A 19,502-nucleotide genomic window follows, 5' to 3' on the forward strand; every position below is an offset into this window, starting at 1 on the left:
GCCCAGCTAATTTTTGTATTTTTGTAATTTTGTATTTTTGTATTTTTGTAGAGATGGGCTAATACAAAAATTAGCCCAGCTAATTTTTGTATTTTCACCATGCTGGCCAGGCTGGTCTTGAGCTCCTGACCTTGGATGATCCAACCTCCTCAGCCTCCCAAAATGCTGGGATTACAGGTGTGACCACCATGCCCGGCTATATCAGCTATTATGACTACTTATATTATATGATAAGCTCTTGGGGGTTGAATTGGAATCTCCAAACCACCCATCCTCCTTCAGGCAGAAGAGGAGAAGGGGAAGTCCCAGCTACTCAGGAGGCTGAGGCAGGAGAATCGCTTGAACCTGGGAAGTGGAGGTTGCAGTGAGCCAAGATCACGCCACTGCGCTCCAGCCTGGGCATCAGAGTGAGACTCTGTATCACAAAAAAAAAAAAAAAAAAAAAAAAAGGGAGGGGAGAAAGGGATACAGGCACCCTCAAAGGTGCTTTGCTGAGGCTGGAGAGGGCCTGAGCCCACTGGCAGGGCAGCACCAGCTCACACGCCGTGGCCCTCCACTGGGCCTCCCTCCCCCAGTTTCTCTTCTCTTCTTTGGGCCTACCATCTACTGTCCTGGAGGGAGGTGAGGCCCTTGGGGAAAGGTGGGGCACCTAGATGGGCAGAGGGTGCCACCTTGTAATCTGAAAAGGACCTTCAAGGACAGGAAATCACAGACCTGAATGTTGTCTGTTTCCATCCCATTTTACTGCAACCTGATTTCCCTGAGAATTAGTCTGTTTCCTGCTCCTGTTCTTAAAATGGACAGTGGGGTGGGCCTCCCCTTGGAGGGATCCCCTGGGCTTCTCCTGGAACTTCTGAGGAAGGTCAGTAGCCAAGTAAAAGTCATTTTGAGCCCTAAAACCATGAGCCCTGAATCAGGGACTCTGCTTAAATAATCCATCTTTCCTGAGCCCCAGCTCTCCTTTATTTCTCCTCTGAGAAATGTCCCCTGTATCCTGAGGTTTCACATGATCCAGTGTCAAGGGTCTGTGCTTTGACATTTAAGTCACAGGAAAAGAAGCCACCGGCATGGAATCAGCTTGAGTTGTTATACACGTGTGAGTACACCTCCCCAGAGACCCTGACTGCTGGGCTTGGCAAGGTGGCTTTCTTACTCTCTTCTCCCTGCCCACTCCTGGCATGCAAGCCCTCTGCCTACAAGTGTTTGTCACGGACCTCCCAAGCCTTCCCCTGTGCCAGGGACTAACAGGAGGGTAGGGGCCCCTGACAGATGGTAACGATGGCTGGTGGTCTCCTCCCAGGCAGTGGCAGTGTTAGAATTCAGAAGCCAGACCAGTGATGAGAAAGATCAGGTCTTTACTGCAAAATCATTCAAAATTCACATGGCAGCAATTCCTTCAATACATTGCAAAGACTCCTCAGGGCCAGAGCCCTGCTCACTAGGAACAGTGTATTGCATAAAATAACATTTTAAAAATAGTGTGGGCACTACCTTTCTGAGGGAGGGGAGGCAGGAAGAGTCAACGCATCAGAAAACACTGGCAGCTTCTGGGGAATGGGCCCCTCAGGGCCTCAACCCTGCTACCTCCAAGGGCACCTTCAGAGAGAATCCTCACAGGCCCAAGCCCTCCCCAGGCCAGGCTCCTGCCCACTCAGGGATGGGGCAATGAGGGCTCTGACTAGGCCCGGCTTGTGGTGGAGGGTTTATGTGGGCCATGGCGGTGCATAAACCCAGCTCCTGGCTTAGGAGGCGTTGGCGTCTGGGCACAGGTGTGCGCCATGACCGGGAGAAGCTGTGCGCAGCCTCCACCTGCCTGCCACTGCCGCCTCTGTTCTGATGCACAGGGATCCAGCTCCAAGGCTGGGTGGGTGACTCAGCAGCTGATCGCCCCCAGGGAAGGGTGGAGGTGGGCTCATCTCTGACAGTGACATGCGGATCTCCACCTGAGGCCTCAGGCTCCAAGCTGAGCACAGGTAAGACAGCTAGGACTGAGGGCCTGCTGGGTCCAGGAGAGGTGGAGGAAGGCGACAGAGCTAGGACTGAGGGCCTGCTGGGTCCAGGAGAGGTGGGGGAAGGCGACGGACAGACCAGCAAACCCACATTTCCCCGAAGCCTGGAGGGTCTGAACATCGCTTTGAAAACAATTCCAGGCTCCCACCCCAGCCCCAAGGCCCCTTCAAAGGCAGTCCTGCTCCGGGGAAGTTCTTCAGTCTCCATGTCCTGGCTGGGCAAGTTCAGTGATGCTTCGGGAATTCATGGCTTTGTGAGGCGGCAGCTGTATCCACAGGGCAGCTCCCTGGCACGCCCTGCACAGCTTAGGGCAAAGGACCAGGTCACTTCTCCACAGTGCAGGGCCGGGCTGCCTGCCCTCTCTGGGGTCCTGCCTATCTGTGCCCTGGCAGGGGTTAGTCAGGCAGAGTGTGACCCCGGGCACCCACCAAGGTGGGCCTGGAGCATCTGCAGCAGCGCCCCTATCTGTAGAGGGGTGAGGAGGGCACGGGGATCGGGGGTGGGCAAGACGGTGACCCTCCCTAAACCGAGGAGGGCTCAAAGTGCTGACAGTGCTGGTTTCCAGTCATTTCTCCTCCTAATGGGACCAAGGCCCCAGGCTAGAGAAGAGCTAGGGGCTCTGGCGCTGAGAAAGGGGTGTGCTCAGCAGGCGAGACGCACTGGGGTGAGGAGTAAAGAGGAGACAGAGAGGAAGCGGGGTCACAAGGACTGGCCCTGCCCTGCTGAGGGGCGGTTTGGCACTGGCAGTGAGGGCCAAGGAAAGGCACTGGGTGGGCCCACAGGCCCTGTCCCAGCAGTGGCCTGCCCGCCAGCCACCCGCTGCCTCTAGGCCAGGCCTGAGTGGCTCCTGTGCACCCACTGGGGGTGAGAATGTCTTGATTTCTTGGGTGACTCGCGTAGGGTCACGAATAAAAAAATACTTTCTGTTGAAATATGAATGGGAAAAACCCACCTTAAAAAACTAGACCTTTTAATCAGGAATGTGGAATTGAAAATGCTCCCCAAGCCTCCTTTCCACAGTGTCTGGGCAGCCCTAACGGAGGTGCCGGGACGCTGGTGAGCCAGGGCCTGGTGAGTAAAAGACCCTGTCTGCCCCGAGACAGGGAGCATCTGGTGGTGGCCACGCCTCCTGCAGCAGAGGGGTGGTGAGGGGGCCGGGGGACATCAGAGGGACTTACGGGGCTTTCTCTGGAAGGCCGGTGCTCTGGTCACATCTGAGGGTCTTCCTGACAAGGGGACACAGCTGTGACACGGTGAGTATCCTGGGCTGATGGCAAACCCAGCTGGGATGGCTGAGCCGCACTCACCCCTGGCCTTCAGAGCGGGGTCAGCAGATGGGCATCAGGCGAAAACATTCTGTTCCTGGTACTTGCGCCGGCGGGCACAGCGGGGGCAGCCCTTCTTCACCACAGCCTGGCAGCTCTGGTGGAAGACGGTCTTGCACTCGGCACACCTGGGGAGAGAGCAGCACGCCTGCTGGTGCTGGCTGGGCTAGAGGTTGCCCTGTGGCCACGCTGGCCAGCGCTTTTGACCAGAACCCATGATACGGCTGTGACGTACTGTGTAACCCACGCACGCACACTGTACCTCTCCATTCCGGAACATGAGATTCTCGAAACAGTGCTTACCGATATGTCACACAATGCACACTGATTTTCTCTGTCCTACTGCATTTTTTTAATAAATGCTGCTTGAGAGTCATTAAAGATTTCTTGCCTGTATTTAAAAAACATTTACTTATTTTATTTATTTTTCAGAGTCTTGCTCTGTTGCCCAGGCTGGAGTGCAGTGGCATGAAATCGGCTCACTGCAACCTCTGCCTCCCAGATTCAAGTGATTCCCCTGCCTCAGCCTCCCAAGTAGCTGGGATTACAGGTGTCCACCACCACACCTGGCTTACTTTTGTGTTTTTAGTGGAGACGAGGTTTCACCATGTTGGCCAGGCTGGTCTCGAACTCCTGACCTCAAGGGATCCACCTGCCTCGGCCTCCCAAAGTGCTCGGATTACAGGCGTGAGCCACCACGCCCGGCCAAGATGGTATAATTTTAAAAGCTCAGCCCCAGGCCCATTCAGGGCTGAATCCCGGCCAGTGGACACCGACAGAAAAAGAACTAATGTTCCCAGTTCAGTTTTCCACTCCCACATGGGTTGCAGGAAGTCTGGACAAATTTTTCCATTGAGAGGTTGCTGATAATGAGCAATAACTGGGAACAAGAGTGATCATTTCAGCAACAGATGCAGTGGCAGTGGCAGGTACCACCCACCAGGTGCCCACTTTGTGCCTGGTCTCATGCCAACAGTGCAGGGCAGTAACTCATACAATCCTCTTCAACCCATGGATACTCTGTGGCTTCAGCAGCTCCATTCAGAGAGCCGGCAGCCACCTCTAGGAAGACAGATGGTTCTGTAGAGGCAGAGGAGTCCTGGGAAAGCTTGTCTTGTCTCCTGAGCTGGACCGGAGCTGGCCAGGACTGGCCAGGGCATGGGCTGTCCCAAACAACTGCGCCATCCCTTGGCACGGCACAAAGCCAATGTTCAATATGCTCCTGCCCATACAGCGAGGCCTGCTGCCCTGAGTGCTTGGGCCAGGCTGTGGGTGTGGGGAAGGGTGGGGCTGGGAGACGGCTGGCTGGGTGTGCCACATACCTGACTGTGGTGTCAAACTCAAACGGGAAGATGATGTCGTGGTGCCGGCAGATCTGGCAGATGAAGCCGCGCTGGGTGCACAGGTCGCAGTGGTAGACATGCTGGGAGGCGAATTCGATCAGGGCCTTGAGGAATCCTTCATACACCCCGTCTGCAATCTGCGGAGGGCAAGTAGGAGTCCTTCATATACCCTATCTGCGATCTGTGGGGGGCTGGTAAACTGAGGCCCCAGGCCTTTCAAGCACCTGCACTGAGGCGCCATAGCACCCTGCCTGGAGAACTTCTACCCCTAGTTTCCACGTGGGCAAGAAAAGAAAACCTCCCTGAGTCAGGCTGAGCAGTGCCAGCGTCCAGCCCGTGGGCACTGAGGTCACTCAGGGCTAATGGGATTCACAGAGACCCGACTCCATGGAACCCTCCCCCTGGGGAAAGGAGTATTCCAAACTCTCTTCCTGTGATCCTGGGGTTGCTGGAGTGCTTGCTTATTCCAGGGTGCTGGGGGTATCCATCCCTGCCTAGGAAGCTGGGGCAGCAGGGCAACCCACCCTGAGCTGCAGAAAAGCTGCAGACTGCTGTCTTCAGGAAACTACAGACACCCGCTCCCGTCTTCCTTGCTGACTTCTCCCGGAATGAAGTCTCTCTGGAGGTCTGGGCGGGGGAAGCAGCACACTCTCACCTGCTGGAGGTCAGCAACACTGAACCTATGTGGAGACTCCAAGAGATAATTCCTGTGGTTGAGCCTTCAAACAAAACACAAGTGATTCTTTAGAGCGGTTTCCAAGACCTGGGCCAACCTGTGTTGTTTGTTTTCATTCCCCTGGCGCTGCTCACCAGACAGACACCTGCCGCCTGGGCGGGGCAGGGGCTAGGAGCGTAATTCGGCCTGCGTGGGCTTGGGGCCTGGTCTTCAAGGTAACTAACTAGCTGGTGGGACCTTGGGCAAGTTACTCAACCTCTCTGAACCTTGGGTTTCCCTCTCTGGGAAATGGAGTTGTCTGGATTAAGTAACTTATTTAAAGCATTTGGCTTGGTGCCGAGCTCACAGTAAACACATAATTACTCATAAGGAGGAGGATGGCTGCAGACACCTGGAACCTTAGACCCGGAACTGGGCTAAGAGCTTCATACGCATTCATTCATTTGATTCTCACAATAATCCTGTGAGGCTGGTACTATCACAATCCCAACTGAGAAGAGGAAATAGGTTAAATCACTTGCCTGAGGTCACACAGCTAGTAGGCAGGAGAGCTGGAGTTTGAACATAGGGGCCTGGCTCCAGAGCCTGCACCCGTCTACCTGGCAAATGCCTAGAGATACAGGTTGTTGTCATTATTGCCACCATTACATACCAAGGACAGTGCTGGGGACAGAAATGCACAGGATATGGCCTCTGCCCTCCTGTTTGGCCCCTGGTTTGGCTGAGGGACAGGCATTAAAGTGTCTGGTTTCAGTGCTACACGACAGCAACTGAGACGTGTCCTAAGTATAGCAGATCCCATTTCAGAGGTGGCTGGGGCAGCAGAGAACAAGGGCTCAGCCGCCAATGCAGCTCTAGTTTCCACCACAACGGGCGGGATCCAGCGGGCCCCATCCTGATGGAGAGGAAACACCTGCAGAAAGTCCCCTGGTGCAAAACCTGCCTGGCCTGGCTGTGTGTGTTTGTGTGGGTACTGGTGGTGGGAGGTTACTCCAAGTCAGAGGATGCTTGGGAACCTGCCCCAGGATGCTCCAGACATCTGGGGACAGGATGGTGCCAGCCCTGGGTCTGGGCCTCCTGGGTGCAAGCTGTGGAGCATCTGGAATGGGGGCTTGGCCTTGTCCCAGCTGGTGGCCTCAGCTGTGGTCCAGGGGAGCCCAATCCGGGGTAGAGACGGTGAGTCCCACCAAGCAGCCATATAGGCCAAGATGCCAACTGTCCCCTCAGTTTACCATGCTGGTGTCCCCAGTAAAATTCCTGCACTCTAGGAAGGGAAGCTGCCATTTGTCACCGAGAAAACATGGGACACAGCAGGCAGGGGGGACACAGGTTGGCCCTGAGCTGGCAGGAGTGTGGGCTGATCTGGATGGAGAATTAGCTTTGCCATCCATCCTCTGACCATAGTCGTGGAAGCTCTGGGAGCCCCTGTGCCCTGGGCCTGTCACCCTCTCAGCAAGGACTTGCAACTGGCTTCTCCGCAGTGCTCAGTCAAGGCCAGAGGGGAGACGGTGCTGGCCCAGGGGTGAGAGGCCACTTCCCCTCCTGGCCTCCAGGAAAGAAACTCTCGTGCACCGGGGCACAGCCAGGCCTACTTGGGGCCTCAGTTTCTTCACCCACACAATGAGGTGAACCCTCTTTGTCCTCTGGCGTGAGGCTGGGAAAGAGACCACAGGAATCTGGAGGGCTCTCTAGGAGAGAGGAAAATGAGGGGAGAGGTCAAATCTTAGCTCCTGGAACCGATGAAGTGATGGGGAAGGAGAGGGCCGGGCAAGGGCTGGAAGATCGGGGGGACATGGGTGGGGGCCTGGGTGCCACCTGCCTCCTGAGCCCTGGCTCCTCCTCTCCCCACCGCTCCCTGGCCGTTGGGAGGGACACCGAGGTATGGTGGGTGGACAGGGTGTGGGGCATTTCTGTGATGGCTTCCTCCCAAGGGCTGGAGAGGACACTCTCAGGGGCTTCTCTGGCTCTTGGAGTCAGGTCCTCGGTCTGCTGGAGAGAATCCGGCCAGGCAGCTGCCACTAGTGCAGGACAGCTCCTCCCCGACTTCCCGTCCCACATCTAAGACCTGCCCATGCCTCAGCCCTCTCCTCCTCTCAACCTTCCCTCTGGCTGACTTGGTCCAGGCCCAGCTCCCTGGTGTTAATTACTAACACCAGCTGCCACCCAGGGCTCTCCCCTTCACCAACTGCACTCTGCTGGGGCCAGAATGGTCTTTTTGTGTGTGTGTTTTGTTTTTGAGATGGAGTCTCACTCTGTCTCCCAGCCTGGAGTGCAGTGGCATGATTTTGGCTCACTGCAAACTCTGCCTCCTGGGTTCAAGTGATTCTCCTGCTCCACCCTCCCTAGTAGCTGGGATTACAGGCGCCTGCCACCACGCCCGGCTAATTTTGTATTTTTAGTAGAGACGAGGTTTCCCTATGTTGGCCAGGCTGGTCTCAAACTCCTGACCTCAGGTGATCCACCCGCCTTGGCCTCCCAAAGTGCTGGGATTACAGGCGTGAGCCACCGTGCCTGGTCTTTTCAGAGTGGTCTTTTCTAAGCCGTTGATCAGAAGTGATAGCCCCGTGCTCAAAACCCTTCAATGGTTCCCCACAAGTAGCAGATCAAATCCGAAGGCCTCGAGGGCCCTTTGAGTTCTGGCCCCTGTACCCGAAGCCCAGCTGCCCAGAGCCCCTCAAGGGCGTCAGTGAGCTGTGCTCCGGCCAGCCTCTTGCTACCGGTCCCTTAGCCAGGAAAGCCAGGTTCTCCCCTGCCCTTTCTACTCTTTCCTCATTTTTCTAAACCCCAGTTCAACAGACACACAATGCTACTGGTGTTGTGGCAACATGTGTGTGTGCATGGAATGAGGTGCAGAAGCAGGTGGCGGTGGGCTCTGAGAAGGGCTGACTGAATGGTCTGCTTTATTCCCTTTCATAAATGCCCCTCGCTTGAAACACTGACCTTTGTAAAGAAGAAAAACATTTTAGAAGAAAAAAGGAAAAGAACTCTGCGTGCCCTCAGCTCAGATGCCATCTCCTCTGGAAGCTCCTTTGGCCCCTGCCAAGGCTGGATCAGGTGCCCTCAGGGCACACACAATGCTAACCCAGGGCCATCTGTGGCCCAGACTCTGGGTCCCTCATGCAGCCCTCACCACTGTTTAGGAGGCCACAGGAATGGAGGAATCACTGGCCCATTTCATAGATGGGAAAGCTGGACCCAGAGAAGTGAAGCAACTTTCCTGACGCACAGTGGGTGAGGGGCTCCCATACGGTTTCCCCTGCCCTGTGCTGTTTCCATGGGACTTCCACAGGCATGGGAAGCAGGCTGGACACATAGCAGGAGTACGGCGCTGCTGCCCAGGGACGAAGCAGGAGGGCCAGGGAGAGAGACAGGGCTGCCCCTGGTGCCCGCAGAGACAGGTCAGTAAAGCCAATGAACAAACTCTCTCAGCAGGGTGCGGACGGGTGTATGGGGCTGGGGCCCACAACCCACCCCACAGGCACCTGGTCTACACAGGTCTGCAGGCCTGTGCAAGTACTTGGCTCCTTGACCAAGGAGGGTGATGAGGCCCCACCCGATCCCAGAGATTTCACCACCTGGTCAGGTGGGCAGGAGGACAGTCTCTCTGGACTCTCAGAGGTAGGGAGCGAGTCCGCGCTTGCCAAGAGGTGGAGACCCAGTCACCTTCGGATGCTTGGGATGGGCAGAGCCTTCAGGGGTGAAGCCTTCTAGGGTCTAGGGTCCCACATGGTAGGTCCCCAGAGGGCTTTCTGTTCTTTCAGGCCCTGCAGAGGAGACCGAGGCTCAGCTGGCAGCTGTGGGGCCAGATTCTCCTCTTTGCCTAGGGGAGAGCCCCCTGCAGCACCCCTTGAGAGCCCCTGCTCGGGGCACACCCTGGCCTTGAGGAGGCCCGGCTCTGGGAGCACTGCAGCCAGGATGGAAGAGGCAGTCTTCGGAGAGGCGCTCTCCAGGCCAGCCCTGTGGTGAGGGAAGGCCAGACGGAGGAACCTGGAGGGGCTTGTGAGCTGGTCCCTGCCCCCAGAAACCCAGAAGAGGTGGACTCAAAGCCCATGCTGGGCAGTAGGCACCGGCAGGCTTCTTCACATGAGGTCTGGCCTCCTGAGGGTGCTGGGAGAGCACAGCCCTGGGAAGACTATGGCCTGGGCTGTGACCTGAGGACTAGGAAGCATTTATGACAGGAACGGAGAGACCTGAGTCCTTGTTGAAGCCCAGCATCACATCCCATTCCTGAGCACCAAAGGCCCCAGGCCCTTGGTGAGAGAAGCTTCCTGAAGGGCATCCTGAGGGCCCTGCCCCGATCACGTCTTCTTTGGATAATTTCAGGAGGGAAGCTGGCATGGGCCAGATGACTGGCTGGGACGGGGAAGAGGTGGGGACATCTGGCCCTCGCCTGCCTCTCGCCACACTCCCCACTTCCCTCCTCACCATAGCCAAAGTTCTCTCTGGGCTTTCCACCGACGGTGCCTTTGTTCATGGCCTGTGCGTGCTATTCCTTCTGTCTGGAACGCTGTTTCCCCCTTTGCTTCTCCTTTCTAATTCTTCCTAATTTTTCAGGTCTCACCTTAGAAGTCACTTCCTCCAGGAAGTCTTTTCTGCTTTGTCCTCCTCTCATCTGGGCTGGATGTCAAGCCTCTGTGGCTCCAGGACATCCTGCCTCTCACCCTCACCCCCAGATGCAGTTGCTGACTTTCCCACCAGTCTTCCCTGCCAGGCCAGAGGCTTCCGGTGGGTCGGCCCTGGCTCTGCCCTGCTCAGTGTTGGAGCCCACATGCCTCGCCAGGTGTGCAGTGCTTAGCATGTTCTCAGTCCATGTTTTTGAGTAAACAAATGGTTACATGAACAAAACCCCAAAATCACCCCCAAAAGATGTGATTATTTCCCAGGCCCAATGGGAAGCTCTCCGCCCAGGTTTCCTCCAGGTGGACGCCTTGCCCTGGGCCCTGCCCCTGTGTGTGTGTGTGTCTGCATGTGCATGAGTGCCTGCATGTGTGTACATTTGTGCACATGTGCATGTGTGTGCATGTCTATGCATTTGTGTGTACGTGTGTGCACGTGTGTGTGTACGTGTACATATATGTATGTGTGTTTATGTGCACACACACACATGCACATAGAGGTTGCTCACCTCTTGCTGAGCTCCTTCAGGGCGCCGCTCCGGCACAGGCCCAGGTAATCCCCCAGGAGCTTCAGCTGCTCCCGGCTCCTCCCAATGAGGTGCATCCGCTCCACATGCTCGTACAGAGACGCGTTCACCATCTGCAGGTTGATGAGGGGCTGGGCCCGGATCTGTGTCAGAAACTTCAGGGCCTGTCTGCAGATCTGGGGGTACCACCAGGCATTGGGGATGGGAAGGAATGGCTGTTCAGTGAGCACTGCCCGGCCAGGTGCCACATGACCTGCTCATTTACCTGAGAGGCTATCTTCATTTTACAGATGGGAAACGGAGTCTCAAGGAGATCAGGAGATTTGGCTAGGGTCACCCAGCTTGCAAATGGTCCAGTCAAGCTCTGAACCCAGTTTACCTGACTCCCAAACCCGCTCTCCCTTTAATGGCAAGGGGCGCTGCCCCCTCCCCAACCATGCTGAGATGAGGGAGGGACTGCTCTGGTAACGCCCCCTCCCTCTGGGCCTCACAGATCCTTCCCACTCTTTCCTGTCCTCCTGGCCCCCATTTCCCCCCACTAAAGGAAACAGGCACTCCCCTCTGTGCCCTGACTCAGGAACCAGGTGACGGGCTGAGTCAGGCTCCAGCCACAGGAAGCTACAGATCAGACACAGCTCACCAACAGGCTTCCCTGAGCTCCCTCAGCTCACACCAGCAGCAACACCGGGGCTCCGTGTGCAGCTGAGTGATCCGTCTCAGTCTCTCCTGGCTGACAGGGTGTTGAAGGTTCTACCCTTGGGCCTGATCCTAATACCAACACCAATAATCGAGCACCTACTATTTGCAAAACACTGGGCCAGGAACTTGACCACATTCTCCCTTCATCCTCAGAACAACCCGTTAGGGAGGGTGTCCCTGTCCCCGTTTTCTAGATGAGGAAACGGAGGCTTAGAGGAGCTAACGTGGCTTATACAACCCGCCCGCAGAACCTGTCAGGTCTGAGCTGAGGTGTCATCTCTGAACACCAGGCTGCTGCACTAACCAGAAGCCCCCTCCCCTGCAGTGGCCTCGCTGCATTATAAGGACGGAGGAGCCGTTCTCCACAGCCAAAAAGTGCATAGTGGTTACAAGTCTGGCCCAGCTCAGATCTTTAACATCTTAACTAGTCCTTTCATTACATATTTTATTTCTGGTGGTTTTGTTTTTGATACTATTATAAATGATTATCTTATAAAATAGTAATTTGTTTGCTGATGTATAGAAATGAAATTGATTTATTTGACTGTCTTATCCAGTAACGTTTTCAAATTCTAATAAATTGTGTAGGCAAAAAAAAAAGTCTGGCTTCGGAGTCAGAACAGAATTGAATCCTGCCTCCACCACTTTATACCTATATGACCTGGTGAAACTTATCCCGCTCTGTGACTCAATTTCCTCATCTGTAAAATGGGGAAAATGAGAGCAACTAAGGCTCACTGGTTTGGGGCCTTTTTGTTCGCTGCTGCTGCTTTAGTGCTGAGGCCCAGCACTCGGCAGGATGTCAGCCCAGGACTGAGGCTTCTTTCTCATGGGATTATTTTGAATTCAGATTAAGAGGTATTCCAGGAGAGCTCCTGGCACAGGGCCTGGCAGGTGGCACATCCCCAGTAAATGTGAGTTGCTATCAGTTGCTGTGTGAGTGCCTGGTGTGGCCCTGTTGTCCCCTTGAGGGCTGGGGGACGAAACTGGCCCTCAGGAGACCTACCCCTGTATCTGGGGGCTGAGGGGACCTCTGACGTCTTGTCTCCCAGCTCCACCAGCATCTCTCACCTCCCCCAGCAATGGACAACCTCTTATTTTCCCATAGCCTGGGGCCCTGAGGTACCAGCCCCCCAACCTAGGGAGAGCCCAATGGCAAACTCCTGGTGACTTGGGTGACTTCTCTAACCCTAACTCAGTTCTTCCCATTACTTGGCCCCAGGCCTTGGGTGAGGCTCTGATGAAATAACACACAGGAATGTGTGCGGAACACTGCCAAGCACTGCGGATGGGCAGCGGCTTTGTGCTCCCCAGCGACTGTTCCTATCCTGTGAGAATGGAGGAGACAGACAGAGAGAAGCCTCACCCCTGGGCTGACATCCTGTCGGTGCCAGCCAGGCCTCAGCACAAGTGGGTCAGCCAGAACAGCAATGGTGAACAATAAGGCCCCAAACCCGTGGGACGGCCACTTTCTATCTTGAATTTCCCTGTCTTTCCTAGGCCAGCAATTTTTGAGAGGGAGAGCAAGCTGAGGATTTCCTGATCTCAGATATGCCTAGAGAAGGACTGTACTTTTCTAGTTAGAAAAGGAAGTGGCACAAGGATGAGGGCAGTGAATAAGGAGATGGCTCAATGGAAGTATCAGGGTCCTGTAAATAGTGAACGTGTTTTATGATCAAAGGGTTGTTTGCATTTTTTGGTGATTTTGAGGTTTAATTTCCTCTATATGGTTAAATATTTAACACTGAGAGCAGGGGTGGGGACAAGGCAAACAACAAAAAAATCAAAATGAAGCCAACTTCTGCGGGGTTTCCCCATCCCAGGGAGGTGGAGGCTGAGGTAGAACTGACTGAAAGAGTCACCTTCCCTGCACTACGATGAGGACACAGCCACACATCAGGACTACATAGCTGGCAGGCCCTGACTCTCCAGAGGAGCAAACAGCTTCTTCCTTGTGTTTCTGTGTCTGTCTTAATAGAAATCTGTGCCTTTGGAAGAAAACCAAATTTGCACCCCTTGAGGCAGACACTGACCAAGTGAATTAGGGAGATGGGTGGGTGAATAGGCAGGAGGTGTGATAGGCCCCAGGGAGAGAAAGGACACTGTTCTAACTGACAGGCACACACTGCCACACCTGCCCTCCCAACAGCCCCACCACAGACACTGTTGTTAATCCTCCTTTTACAGATGAGGAAGCTGAAGCTAATTTGCTCATGGTAACATAGCTAGGAAAGTGGCTAAGTTCAGCTGGAGACAAGGAAAATTCTGAAAGACTTTAGGGTACATCTTATTCAAAATCATTTGGTGAACATAAAAAATTAGTATTATACCCAAGGTATAATATTAAGTGAACCAAGCTTCTTATAAAGCAGTATGAGTCCTGTCTGATCCCAACTTTATAAAAAATAGATGCATATGTCAATAAATGCACAGAAAAGGGTATACCCCAAAATGTTAATAATGGTGACCTCTGGGTTACGGCACAGAATTTTGATTGGTCTTTGGGCTTTTCTGTAATTTTAAAATGTTAAACAATAACCATGTATTATCTTAAAAATGGGGGGAGCCACAGAAAAAGTGCTTTTCAAAACATGAAATAAATATGCCCATGCAGGGCCTGCAGGGGGGTGCAGTCATCTGGGCCTCATAGGGTTGGCAAAGGTAAGGATGACTGCTCCAAGGTATAGCCAGCTCGCTGGCCAGCCCATCTACCCATCCACCTACGTATTCACCCATCCACCCAGCCATATACCCACCATCTACCCATCTACCCATTCACCTACCCATCTACCCATCTACCTACCCATCCACCTACCCACCAACCCATCCACTCATCCACCTAACCATTTACCCATCTGCCCACCCAGGCACCCATCCACCTACCTATCCACCCATTCACCAATCTACCCAACTACCTACCCATCAACCCATCCACCATTCACCTACCCATCCATGTAGCCACCTGCTCATCCACCTACCTACCTGCCCACCCACCCAGCCATGCATCCATCTACATATCTAATCTATTCTATCAATTCTTTCTTTCTTTCTTTCTATCTATCTATCTATCTATCTATCTATCTATCTATCTATCTATCTATCTATCTAACATTTATCTGCTGGTACCTTAAGCAGTTATGTTTGTAGCTTCAGGAAACCATCCTCAGACTCCCTCCTGGGGACTAAGACAGCCACCGACAGAGCTCTGCCCAGGGCTGTGGACAGGCACCAAGCTTTTCTCTTGGTTAGCTCCCCCACATCAGTGCCTGAACCAGTGACTCCGGCTTCCCTTGTTTAGAGGAACCAAACTCCTCTAAACAGATGAACAGCAGCAGCAAAGAGGAGTGAACACCCCTCTGTCCCTCAGCAGCCCTGAGTGGCTGTGACAGGCTGGGCTCGAGACTTACCGGGCGCTTGGTGAGGTCCCAGTTGTGGATGATCCTGGCCGGAATCACTGAGGCATCGTCTTGGTGGCAGATGTCACAGTAATAGAGGCCAGAGAAGGCACAGAGCTTGGGTCGCACAAAGGAGAAGCCGATCTGCCGGGAGCAGCCTGGGGAGATGGGTAGAGAGTGAGTGGTGTGGCTAGAGTCAGCTCCTAGTAACTTGGGAGCTGCTGTGGTGGAAAGGATCTGCTAATTTTGTTTTTAAAGGTAGGTACAAACACAAGAATAACCACTCGTATTTCCACCACTCAGAACTCCCCTACTAATTAATCTTTACAACAACACTCTGTAAGAACTATCATTATTTTACAGCTGAAGAAATGGATGCTCAGAGAGGTTAGGGAATCTGTCTGGTCACATAGTGATAAAGTGGCGTGGCTGGCATTCAGATCTGGGTTTGGCTGGTTCCAGAGCCTGCGTTCTGCTCCATTACTCCTTGCTGCCTGTGTCCAGTGTCCCCACTGCTGGCTTGGCAATGCCAGCCTCCTCTCGGTCCACCCCTCCACTTGGGCCCCAGAATGGAAGCAGCAGAGTAGGGGCTGTGGCGAGCAGCGAAGCAGCTGGGGGGCAGGGACTGGGGTCGGGGATGGCAACAGGGAGTGGATGGGCAGCCAGCAGGCGGCAGGGGAGTCCGCACAGTGTTGGATCCCTCGGGACTGTGGGGCAGGACTGGCTTCGGCCCCTTTGTTGGAGGCGTCTCCACAGCTGGGGCCAGTGGGAATGGGAGTGGGGTGTGCCCCGGGCAAAAAGCAGAGGCCCTGACTCAAATTCTGAACATGTGTCGACTCCTCCGGGGCAGGCAGAAGGGTCCCCAGGGCCTTGAGACCATAGGGCGGGCTGTGTTGCTCACCAGCTGCCTCACCCTGACCTTCATCTAATTTCTCAAAGCTCCATTTGAGTGACTGTAAAATTCAGTCACTACCAGCTATTTTGTGGGGTTATTACAAAGCTTAAATGAGACAAGGTTCTGCAAGTACCCTGCAAATTATGAAAGACAACCCAGATGCCAGTGTTTGGTGTCTGCCACTGAGCCATGCCTGCTGGGTAGAAAGGAAACCCAAACTCCCTGGTGGCACAGTCCCACCTGCTGGTGGGTGGCAGCCATGGTGAGAGTTACCCCCGCAGCATTCACACCCACAGGCGAGAAACCCTTTCTCGCAAGCCCTGGAGTCCTGGCCCCCTCAGAGCCTGGCCCCCACAGGCTGAAGAGCAAAGTGTGAGTGCTGGGGCAGGAGGGGGAGAGGCCAAGTGAGGCTTGCAGGTGTTTTCTGCAGGAAGCTCTGTTCTGCCTAGCTTCTCCCATCCTCCCGGGGCCAACCGCAGACCACTTCCTTTCAGAAGCTTGAAGCAGGCTTCCCTCCAGTCCACGCCAACAGGACAGCTCCCAAACCAAGGCTCAGCTTCTTGCTCTGGCCTTCTGCAGCAGGGCAACCCCCTCACAGGTCACCTGAGGGTCCCATGGTGATGGGACGCCATCTGCCCCTGGATGGTGGGGGGAGTGGGAGGAGCTAACAATGGAATGTGGGCAGGGGGATGTCACACACCCTTGAATAATACCCTAGAGGGATGCCCTCTAGGGTCCTGCCTATGAGGACAGGCTCTGGGGCCTGACCGTCAAGGTCCCAATTCTGCCTCTGGCCAGGCATGGTTGCTGACACCTGTAATCCCACACTTTGGGAGGCTGAAGCAGGAGGATCGCTTGAGCCTAGGAGTTCAAGACCAGCTTGAGCAACATGGGGAGACCCCATCTCTACTAAAACGAACAAACAAACAAAAAAGGAAAATTCTGCCTCTGCCACTTACTAGCTGTCTGAGCTTAGTGGCAGGCACCAACCAGGTACTTACCAGCTCTGTGCTTCAGTGTCCTCCCCTATCAACAGAGATGATAACAGTAGCACCTATCTCTATAGGGTTGTTATGAGATTTAAATGAGATAATCCAAATAAAGCAGCTGGCCCAGTACCCAGCACAGAAGTATTAGATTTGATGATGAGGAAGACATAGCACATGTACTGACTTGGAATAACATCCACAGTGTAGGAAAAAACCAAGTTGCAGAACAATATATCCAGCGCTCAACACAGCAGCCAAGAGCCCCGTGTGCCCCTTTTAAATGTAAATGAATTTAAATGGAAAATTCAATTGCTTAACCACACTAGCCACACTTTAAGCACCCGGTAGCACCATGTGTCTCACAGCTATGGCACTGGACACATAGATCTAGGAAATTTTCATCATCACAGAAAGTTCTATTGGGCAGCACTGAATAGCACCAGCCCATTTTTGTAATTAAAAAAAAAGGGTGTACACTTAGAAAAGCAGCAGAAATATTTGGAAGCATACCATGCCCCTGCTCTGAAAGAACAGGATAGTAGAGCAAGAAGAAAATGAAGTGTGCTGGGACTCCCTGAGCAGCGCAGTGAGTGGCCAGCCTGCCGCCCATCAGTGGGAGGTGGCAGGAGAGGGATGGGTGAGCAGGGCCGACTGCCTATGAGCAGAGCACTGGCCCCAGGGGGGGCTGGGGAGGAGCGGAAGCTGCAGGGCAAGCCTCATCTGTGGCCTCATCCCTAGGGGAAGGATGGGGGCATTTGCAGGGAGGCAGAAGGGTGGGGAGCCTAAATCAGGAAACCGCAGGAGGCGGAGTGAGGCTGGCAGGCTGGGGGTGGCAGCGGAGCAAGTCGGCACCTGCGCAGAAGCAGCCTTGGGAGTCAAGGCCTTTCTCCATGGGGATGGCCACCAGGTACTGCAGCAGGAAGCCGTTTTCCCGGGTGGCAAATTTCAGAACCTCCTGACAGTTTTCATCCAGGCTCCCGCCCAGGGTCACCGCCTCCTCGGCCGTCTCCAAGTAAGATGCCAGGACTTTGCGGACCAGGTCCCTCCACAGGGCGGCCTCCTCGGCGTTCCCGGCCTGCAGCTTCAGGACGGCCTTGGCCGTGATGATTTTGAAGAAGGACGGGCCCCCAAGGCTCGTGTCTGGCAGGATGTCCCGGATGGTCTCCACGCCATGGCTGTCACTCAGCATCTTCTCATTGTTCCTGATGCGGAAACATTTCAGAGCCTCCAAGGACAGGGAAAAGATATAGGGCATCCAGGTCCTGTCCATGTACAAGTACAGCAGGGACTCCTTGATGGCATCTGGCTCTGGAACCTGGGCGGACGACCAGTCAAACTGCGTGCCCTGGAGGGCCGCGGGCTCCGACAGCAGGTCTGAGGGAGAGGGGCAGCCCTGGGGCGCTTCGGGGGGGTCCTCAGGCTGGTCTGGGTACTGCACGTTCACCCACTCATCCTCCTGCTGAGGCCGGACCTTCTGCAGGGCCTCCCGCACCCGGTCCAGCCAGTCCTCGGCTTCATCCTGGGAAGAGGCGCGCAGGGCCAGCTTCTTGCCAGAGAAGACCAGCTCGAAGCGCCCGTCACTGTGGGCCGGCCCCACAGACTCACAGCGCAGCAGGGAGCAGTTCTCCACACAGGTGCGCTCCTCGTTGCTCAGGTAGAGGCGGAACTCCAGCGGGGAGAGCTCACAGAAGAGCTCCTTCCAGATGCCCATTGCCCCCCGCCGCTCCACGGTACCTAGCTTCATGAGACCCCGGAACGGGTTGGACAGTCCTGGAGGCAGAGGCAAAAAGCACATTAGTTGGCGGGCCTGTCTCTGTCCTGCCCAAGGCAGCCTCTGCTGCCTGATGCCCTACAGTGCGTGTGGACAGTGACTGTCCCCAGAACACAGGCCAGCCACGGGGCACTATCACATGGGACCCTGAAAGCTGGAGAGGAACATCTCCATTCACACCTCCACTGCCGCTCTTGCGTCCTGTATTTCACTGAGAAAATAAAAGCACCCAAAAGATCACCTCCACACGCCCTGTTCCCTACACCCACGCCCTCCCTCCTGTTGCCAGGAATGAACCAAGTGTGCTTCTTTCTGTGTGAGGCCAAACCCTCCATTTGTGCAGGAGGTCTCTCCTTCCGCAACCTACTCAAGGACAAGGAGCAGTCCCTCTCTCCTCTGTTGCTGTTTCCTTGTTTCTCTATTGGGTGACTCCCATTGGCACACATGCACGCTGTCATTTCTCCCATCTTTAGAAACACCTCTCGTCTCCACGCACTTCCCTAATGACCACCATGTTTCTCAGGTCCCTTTACAGAAAACCTGTTTGAAGAGGCATCAAAACTGTTGGTCTTGGCTGGACGCAGTGGCTCACGCCTGTAATCCCAGCACTTTGGGAGGCCGAGGCAGGTGGATCACAAGGTCAGGAGATCGAGACCAGCCTGGCCAATATAGTGAAACCCCATCTCTACTAAAAATACAAAAATTAGCCAGGTGTGGTGGTGGGTGCCTGCAGTCCCAGCTACTTGGGAGGCTGAGGCAGGAGAATAGCTTGAACCCAGGAGGCGGAGGTTGTAGTGAGCTGAGATTGTGCCACTGCACTCCAGCCTGGGCGACAGAGTGAGACTCCGTCTCAAAGAAAAAAAAAAGAAAGGAAGCACTGGAGGACCTTAAACAAACAGCAGATCCTCCAGCCTGGCCAACATAGCGAAACACCATCTCTATTAAAATTGCAAAAATTGGCCAGGCGCAGGGGCTCACGCCTGTAATCCCAGCATTTTAGGAGGCCAAGGCGGGCAGATCACCGGAGGTCGGGAGTTCGAGACCAGCCTGACCAACACGGAGAAACCCCATCTCTACTAAAAATACAAAATGAGCTGGGTGTGGTGGCTCATGCCTGTAATCCCAGCTACTCGGGTGGCTGGGGCAGAAGAATTGCTTGAACCTGGGAAGCGGAGGTTGTGGTGAGCTGATATCACATCATTGCACTCTAGCCTGGGTAACAAGAGCGAAACTCTGCCTCAAAAAAAAAAAAAAAA

General features: G+C 54.6%; 1 protein-coding gene across 6 annotated transcripts in view; it reads right to left on the reverse strand.

The window, feature by feature from the left end:
* Positions 1-1,335: 1,335 nt before the first annotated feature.
* Positions 1,336-19,502, reverse strand: part of PLEKHM1 (pleckstrin homology and RUN domain containing M1) — a 54,771-nt gene continuing 36,604 nt past the window's right edge. For 2 of the 6 annotated variants that reach the window (XM_026447630.1, XM_026447633.1), the window contains 6 exons: positions 17,328-18,245; positions 14,604-14,749; positions 10,480-10,673; positions 5,334-5,397; positions 4,658-4,815; positions 1,336-3,463 (listed from right to left, as the gene is read on the reverse strand). In XM_026447630.1, the coding sequence (XP_026303415.1) occupies positions 3,352-3,463; positions 4,658-4,815; positions 5,334-5,397; positions 10,480-10,673; positions 14,604-14,749; positions 17,328-18,245 (1,592 nt within the window). In that variant the 3' untranslated portion in view covers positions 1,336-3,351. Of the gene's footprint in view, positions 3,464-4,657; positions 4,816-5,202; positions 5,398-7,751; positions 9,119-10,479; positions 10,674-14,603; positions 14,750-17,327; positions 18,246-19,502 lie in introns of those variants that run through there. The other 4 variants (XR_003306794.1, XM_026447631.1, XM_026447632.1 and 1 more) reach the window with 4 other exon arrangements.

Source organism: Piliocolobus tephrosceles, chromosome 16, assembly GCF_002776525.5.
Source record: "Piliocolobus tephrosceles isolate RC106 chromosome 16, ASM277652v3, whole genome shotgun sequence".
Taxonomy (NCBI): domain Eukaryota; kingdom Metazoa; phylum Chordata; class Mammalia; order Primates; family Cercopithecidae; genus Piliocolobus; species Piliocolobus tephrosceles.